The sequence below is a fragment of the Abrus precatorius genome, unplaced genomic scaffold (assembly GCF_003935025.1).
Source record: "Abrus precatorius isolate BTA unplaced genomic scaffold, Abrus_2018 Scaffold7, whole genome shotgun sequence".
Lineage (NCBI taxonomy): Eukaryota > Viridiplantae > Streptophyta > Magnoliopsida > Fabales > Fabaceae > Abrus > Abrus precatorius.
This window is the reverse complement of record NW_020874417.1, coordinates 19966713-19973640: the sequence shown is the minus strand read 5'-3', so window position 1 is coordinate 19973640 and position 6928 is coordinate 19966713. Positions and strand designations below refer to the sequence as shown.

The window sequence follows — 6928 nt, the reverse complement described above, 5'->3', positions numbered from 1 at the left end:
TGTAAGCTGCATTAGACACATAATACATTCAACAAATATACTTTTCTATATGCTATCAATAGTATAAATTTTTCTATCTGTAGTAGTTTTTTCTTTTTTTTTGAGTGAACAGTACCCTGCAGCCACTGTGCCCTTTTCCTCCGTCACCAAGCGTCCCTTTCCTTTGGTGAGCATTGCAACCAAAACCACCTTCCCCCGACGACCACTAAGCTCCGTTCGCCACTCCAATCCGCCACTGCATACGCGGCTTTTTTCTAGTGCATGTGTTTCACGTGCCCATATCAAACTGTGGTTTTTCCACTTTCCGACATGACTCACTTGCTGGCTCACCCTCACACCTTGGCACCCCTTTTTAGCCCTATTTCATATTTATTTCTCATGGCTTCTGACAGTTCACACTTGAATACCGCCTCTGCAGTGACTTTTACCATTGTTTCGCTGATTTCATATGAAAAATTGACTGGAACGAGCAACTACAACTCTTGGGCTGCTACTGTCCAGCTGTGGTTTCAGGGTCAAGGTTGTGATGACCACATAACCAAATAGGCCAATGATATTCCAAGTAATGATCAAGCCTGATAGAAGCAAATTGATGCCTCATTGTGTAGCATTCTCTGATTCTATATTGTTGTCAAATTGCAGCCTTAATACCAAGTTTTTACTACCTGTTATGATGTCTAGAACAAAGCTAAGAAAGTATACTCCAATGATGTTTATTGCTTTACAATGTTGTCTCTAACCTTATTTATGTGAAGCTGGAAAATCATGATATACAGACCTATCTTAGTAAGCTCTATCGCTTAATTGTTGATTTTGATGCACTCATGCCTTTCACTAATGATGCAGACAAACATGTTGAACAAAGTGGAAAGTTTTTTATGGTTCTTGCACTTGCTAGACTTCCTCCTAAGTTTGACTTTGTCCACAATCAAATATTATCGAACATTGTTGTTCCATCTTATGACACCGTTAGTAAACAATTACTTCGCCTCTTAATTCCTCATATGCTTTGGGCATTCGCTTATATCTTCGACCACTTCATCTGCCTTTTACTCGCACTCTTCCTACCAGGGTGCACGAAGTGGAATTAGTGGTGGCTATCGTAGTCAACGGTCTCGTTGCATTTTTTTTGTCAACAGTATGGCTATACTAAGGCAGAATGTCGTACAAAGGCATAAAAACAACCCACGACAACTAATATTGCTCAGGTCATTTCTCCATGAGCATCTGATGAGGTTTCAATTTCAACTGATGCCTACAATGAATTTCTCCAATATAAGGCAGCCATGTACCCAACCTATCGGCATCATTGCTCAATCTGGTAATCCTATAGCTTTTGTTTCTCAGTCCTCTTCCCTAGGACCTTGGATTCTTAACTCCAGTACCTCTTATCATATGTCTAGTAACAAGTCCCTTTTCTCTCATATATCTTATTTGGACTCTTTACCCTCTGTTACCATGGCAAATGACTCTCAAATAAAAGTTCATGACATTGGTCAAACACGACCCTCTTTTAATCTTAACCTAGATTTGATGCTTGTCCTTTTAATTTAATCTTCATAAGCAAGCTCACTCGTACCCAAAATTACTTTGCTTTTTTTGCTAATAATTTTATTCTTGTTCAGGATTGGCATACCGAACAAATGATTAGAGCAAGACATGAATATCAAGGATTATACTATCTGGCACAATTGGTTGCTTGTCTCTAGCTCTTGAGCATCAACGCTTAGGTCATCCTAGTATTACCAAAATGTGTCTAATGGTTCCAAGTTTTTCTCATAGTTCGTCTTTTCAATGTGAGTCTTGTCAGTTAGGAAAACACACTCGTCATACCTATGGTCTTCGAGTTAATAAAAGTGCTTTGTCACCTTTTTCCTTGGTTCATTCAGATATTTGGAGTCCTAGTCGTGTTAGTTTAACTTTGGATTTTTATTACTTCGTTACTTTCATTGACAATTTTTCCCGATGTACTTGGTTATTCTTTATGAAAATTTGTTAAAATTGTTTTTTCTATATTCCAAGATTTCTCGACTGAAATTCAAAATTAATTTGGCACATCTATTAAAATTTTATGCACTGACAATGCTCATAAATATATGTCTTCCAAGTTTCAATCTTTTCTAAGTTCATAGGGTATTGTTCATCAAACATCTTGCTCTCACATATCACAACAAAATAATGTTGCTGAATGAAAGAATCGGCACTTGGTTGACAATACCAATACTCTTCTTCTTCACCACAATGTTCCTCTTCGCTTTTGGCGAGATGCCATTCTCACAGCATGTTATCTAATCAACTGCATGCCTTCTTCTATCCTTAATAATCAGGTTCATCACTCTCTCTTATATCCACCACAAGATCTTTACTTCATCCCTCTTTGTGTCTTTGGTTCCACATGCTTTGTCCATGACCTTACTCCAGGTAAAGATAAACTTTTTGCTAAATCTCTCAAGTGTATTTTCCTTGGTTACTCATGCCTTCAGAAGGGCTATCATTGTTTTTGTCCTCAACTTCAACAATATATTGTTTCTACCAATGTTACCTTTTTCGAGACTACTCCCGTCTCCACTTCTACTGTATTAGATGCCAATTTTGCAACAGACTCTTTATAAGTCTCATGTATTCTACCTGTTCTGACTCAAGTAATTGCTTCTCCTCTACCTCCATTGCTTCAATACTACGGACAACCTCAAAATCCAGTTGTGACTCACTCCACTAATCCTCAAGCATCATCTCCTGCTCTAGGACGAAGGTTATACAAAGGCAATGCTACAATCACTTGTTATTTTGATGCGGATTAGGTAGGATCACCATCAGATAGAAGATCCACTTTTGGGTACTGTGTTCTTATCGAAGGAAATTTGATCTCATAGAGAAGCAAGAAGCTAAACATAGTTGCCAGATCTAGTGCAGAAGTAGAATATCATGCTATGGCAGCAGCCACTTGTGAGCTTACATGGTTTAGGCAACTACTACTACAACTAAAAATAGAGGACATACATGAAACAAAACTTATATGTGACAATCAAGCTACATTTCACATTGCATCAAACCCGGTCTTCTATGAAAGAACCAAACACATAGAGATTGATTGTCACTTTGTAAGAGAAAATGTGCTCTCTAGAAAAATTACTACTGATTTTGTCAATTCTAGCGATCAGCTGGCTGACATATTCACCAAGTCCTTTGGAGGCTCTTGGATTGAGTACATTTGTAACAAGTTTGATACATATGACATATATGCTCCAGCTTGAGGGGGAGTGTTAGAATGTAATTAGTCATTAACCTTTACAGATTTATAGGAAATTAACAGTTACATATTCTAAAAAATTAGGATGATTGATTCCTAATTATTAGGTAGAAATTAATTGTATTTAATTCTATAAATAAGTATAAATTTATACTGTGTGGGCTGCATTAGACTTACAACACATTCAACAAATATACTTTTCTATAGTATGCTTATAAAGTATTAGAAAATTGGTATCTAAAATATTATCTTTGTGATATGTAAGGGTTTTAACAATAAATACACAAAAAGATCCCTACTGGTGGCTACCTTGGCCACTGAAACAAAACTACAGAGAATTTGATGGTTCTCCCTTTGATAATGGACCGAAGAAACTTCAAATAACCATGCGCTTCAGTCAGATAACCAGAACAAAATCCACCAAAGAATAACTCATGACCAGAAGAAAACATTGTCGACTTACTTTGCATAAGAAACCAACCAATGTTGTCACAGGCAATAAAATTTCAAATCCACACTATAGTGTGATTCAACTATAGATTCAAAATTATGATCTAACTTCAAATTCACCTGCTCTAGTAAGAGCTCGAATGCCTTTGTAAAATGGGTATGGTACAGTCTTCAAATCCAGTCTATCTATTTGCAGACCAGAGAGGGCAACACCCATAATCCTAAAATCCACTTGAAATGTAGGGAAGACATGAAGGCGGTCCAATCCAGTTTCAATCACAAATGTTCCAGACATAGAAGGGGCTTTATCTTTTGGGATCCGACCAATGGACCAGATGCATGTCTTGTCACAACATATAAAGCAGGATTCAAATTATATTGTACCAAAATTGGAGCATAGTAGTTTATCTCTAATGATTTTAACTACTTCCATAGTGAAGAATATAATGTCTATAACACTGCTACTCAGTAGAAGCATAATAATTGTGCAAATTAGGTACCTTTTTAGCAAGGATGTTTACTGTTCCATGATTTGAAGTCAGATCAGCTGATAAGATGTAAGGAGGAAGCTGAAACTGAACAGTAACAGAGTCAATTGTCTTTTCAGGATCATTCTTTATTCCAACTAATACACTAACACGGCATGTCCCACCATCTGAAGTTAACTGCGGTTTTACATATATTGGGGTGCTCTTCAACTTTCTAACTCTGAAAAATGAAATGCTCAAATTGAGAGAATAGAAAGTGGGAATACAAATTTAATGTGAACATAGAATTCAACATTCACAATTACATCTGTAAACAAAATGACTTCTTACATACAGATTTTTTATTAATTATATCTCAAAGCCAAAAGAAACTAACCTTCCAGCATGCTAGTTTCAAATCCTGATTCAGACAAGAAAAAGCTGATGTACCTGTAGCTCATAAGCTTAAATTGTCCATCAGGAGGCACAAATGAAAGAATTTGATGGGACTCCCAAGGCCGAAAACGAACACACGGATGAAATCTCACATCATCTAGGATGGAAGGATTTGCAAATGAAACAGTAAGATCAGGAAGACCTGAGATACGGGAATTTACTTGAACTTCACCATAGATCTCACATTTCACCAAAACCCCATCCCTGTATGAATAAGATTTTCTTAGCAGTGACTAAAAATAAAAGAAAGAAATTATCCACAAGATTCAAACTACTAAAGAGGAAGCTCAACGTGATCTTTAATAAATTTCTATCAATGCAGTTCCAGAAGTTCAAGCTTCCATTGGTCAGTAACATTCATTCACTAAGCTCGCCAAAGAAGATTTCTAGTTCACCAAAATATTCTAGTTAATAAGACCATAGTTACGAAAAGAAGAAACACCAGTAAAATTCTCACTGTTAATTTTAAGAAGTGACATGTGAGAATTAGCATATCGACCTGTTTATAATTGCGTCCATTTCTTCAACAAGGTCGACATAAACTTCATTGTTGGAGTACTTTGGCTCTGCTGTTCTCCAGGGAACACAAGATGCCATAGCCCCTGGAAGCATATCACTCACATTCGAACTGCTGCCAGTCACAACACTCAAGGCTTTGCTGACAAGATTTGGTGGAGCAATAATCTCTTGCAGAATATTTGGTTCTGTAGTTAGGGGGAAGCCGTTATCTGTCATCTCATCCAGCAGCTACAAGAACAAAATAAACTGAGTGGTTTGCATCTAACCAACAAAAAGCAACGGGAAAAACAATATTAATATAGATAAAGAATTTCCCAGGGAAATACAAGAACAAATCACAATTTATTTTCATAAACAAACAATGATAAATCAGCCATTGGAGTGTCAATCAACTAAACCTGAATAGTTAACAGACCTGAAAATAAATAAGATAACCTACCCAAAGGTATTTATGGCACTGAATGAAGATATCAATTCCTATGTAGATAAGAGCTAACTGAAAGCATATTTATGTACTTAGCAGCCAGTTCCATTATAGACATTTTTGGCAGAAGGGTTACAGAATGAACGCCATACAGCCAGCATGTGAACAGCATAAATGCATAACAATGTGATACACCTCATTTCATAAAGAAAGTCTAGCAATGTAAGACTGACTTGAGATAAATACCTCATATACAATGACAAAGTTGTCTTTAATTATGTCTTCGTTCAAGCCACCAAAATAATCATCGAGGACATCAGCTACCCTACAAAGGAACTAAAGTCGAATAATTTAAAAAATTAAGAAAGTTAACTCAGTACCGTTCATGTGGCTTCACATAATGAGTTGCAAAAGAAATACCTCAATGGCCATCAAGGGTGGGATTTCAACTTGAGTGCACGCCAAAAAAGTGATTCCCTCACGAAAAACTTGGAAAATATAATGCGTAGGAGAAGCAATTACCGGTTGTTGCTAAAAGAACCGGAATTCTTATAAAATAGTTAGATCAAGGTCACGAATAACCTCAATAAAATTAAAAGTACGTACAGGGGGACCTTGCTAAAAATTGAAGATAAAATATGAAGAATCGTAAACAAATAGAAAAGGAAAAGCTTGAACTGACATGGAAAATACCTTGAAGGAGTCACCTTGAGAAATGGCTTGTTCCCAGAACCATGTACATATGGAACGATCCACGCGGTGCCCAGAGAGCTGTTTCTCTAGCATCACCTCTCTATGAAGTATGAAATCAAAGTTTTAGAGTCAACAACTCAATGATCGATTTCCATTCATTCAAATTGCAGTCAACAAGTGGAGCAGTAGTTTTGAAGAATATAAAAAGGTGCAAATGAAGCTTAATTTCCTCCAAGATAAAGAATTAACAGTAAGTGTTTATGATTGACTTATCGTACCCGGAATCCGACACAAGAAAGATGCACTGCAACATCCCTCTCTTTCTCTCAGGTGAAGCCAAGGCCAGCGGAGAAAAGATGTGCGGAGGACAGTTTGTATTTGCGGTGAAAGGAGTATTGGCAGGAAACAAGAAACATTGCGTCATCTTTCATGTTGAAATGGATAGGTACAACTAGAACGTGCTGGCCAACTTGGCTGTTATTTGCGAGCCTAGTTAACTACTTTTTACTGTTTAAATTCCTTTTTATAATGCTAAAATTCGGAATAAGTACAAATGTTCTACCAGTGGTTTTTTTATCAGCTTTTTTATTTAAATAATATATATTTAAAATTATTTTATAAAATATGATTTTTTTAATATTTTTTTATCATATGAACATTAATATCATA

General features: G+C 36.4%; 1 protein-coding gene across 1 annotated transcript; it reads right to left on the bottom strand.

Moving 5' to 3' along the window:
- Nucleotides 1-110: 110 nt before the first annotated feature.
- Nucleotides 111-6708, bottom strand: LOC113871238 (AP-3 complex subunit mu-like). Its single transcript, XM_027508197.1, has 8 exons — nt 6538-6708; nt 6260-6359; nt 5987-6097; nt 5813-5902; nt 5123-5370; nt 4618-4827; nt 4201-4408; nt 111-4043 (listed from the first exon to the last, which is right to left on the bottom strand). Exons 1-8 carry the CDS (start codon nt 6681-6683, stop codon nt 3798-3800), a joined length of 1359 nt encoding a protein of 452 aa, XP_027363998.1. The 5' UTR covers nt 6684-6708; the 3' UTR covers nt 111-3797.
- Nucleotides 6709-6928: the final 220 nt, after the last annotated feature.

Excerpts from the sequence above, each read along its gene's own strand:
- LOC113871238 (XM_027508197.1), bottom strand. The coding sequence starts at position 6,683 with ATGACGCAATGTTTCTTGTTTCCTGCCAATACTCCTTTCACCGCAAAT. Across the intron at positions 6,098-6,259 it reads CTCAAGGTGACTCCTTCAAG|CAACAACCGGTAATTGCTTC; the intron begins GTATTTTCCATG and ends CGGTTCTTTTAG. Across the intron at positions 5,903-5,986 it reads CACCCTTGATGGCCATTGAG|TTCCTTTGTAGGGTAGCTGA; the intron begins GTATTTCTTTTG and ends ATTCGACTTTAG.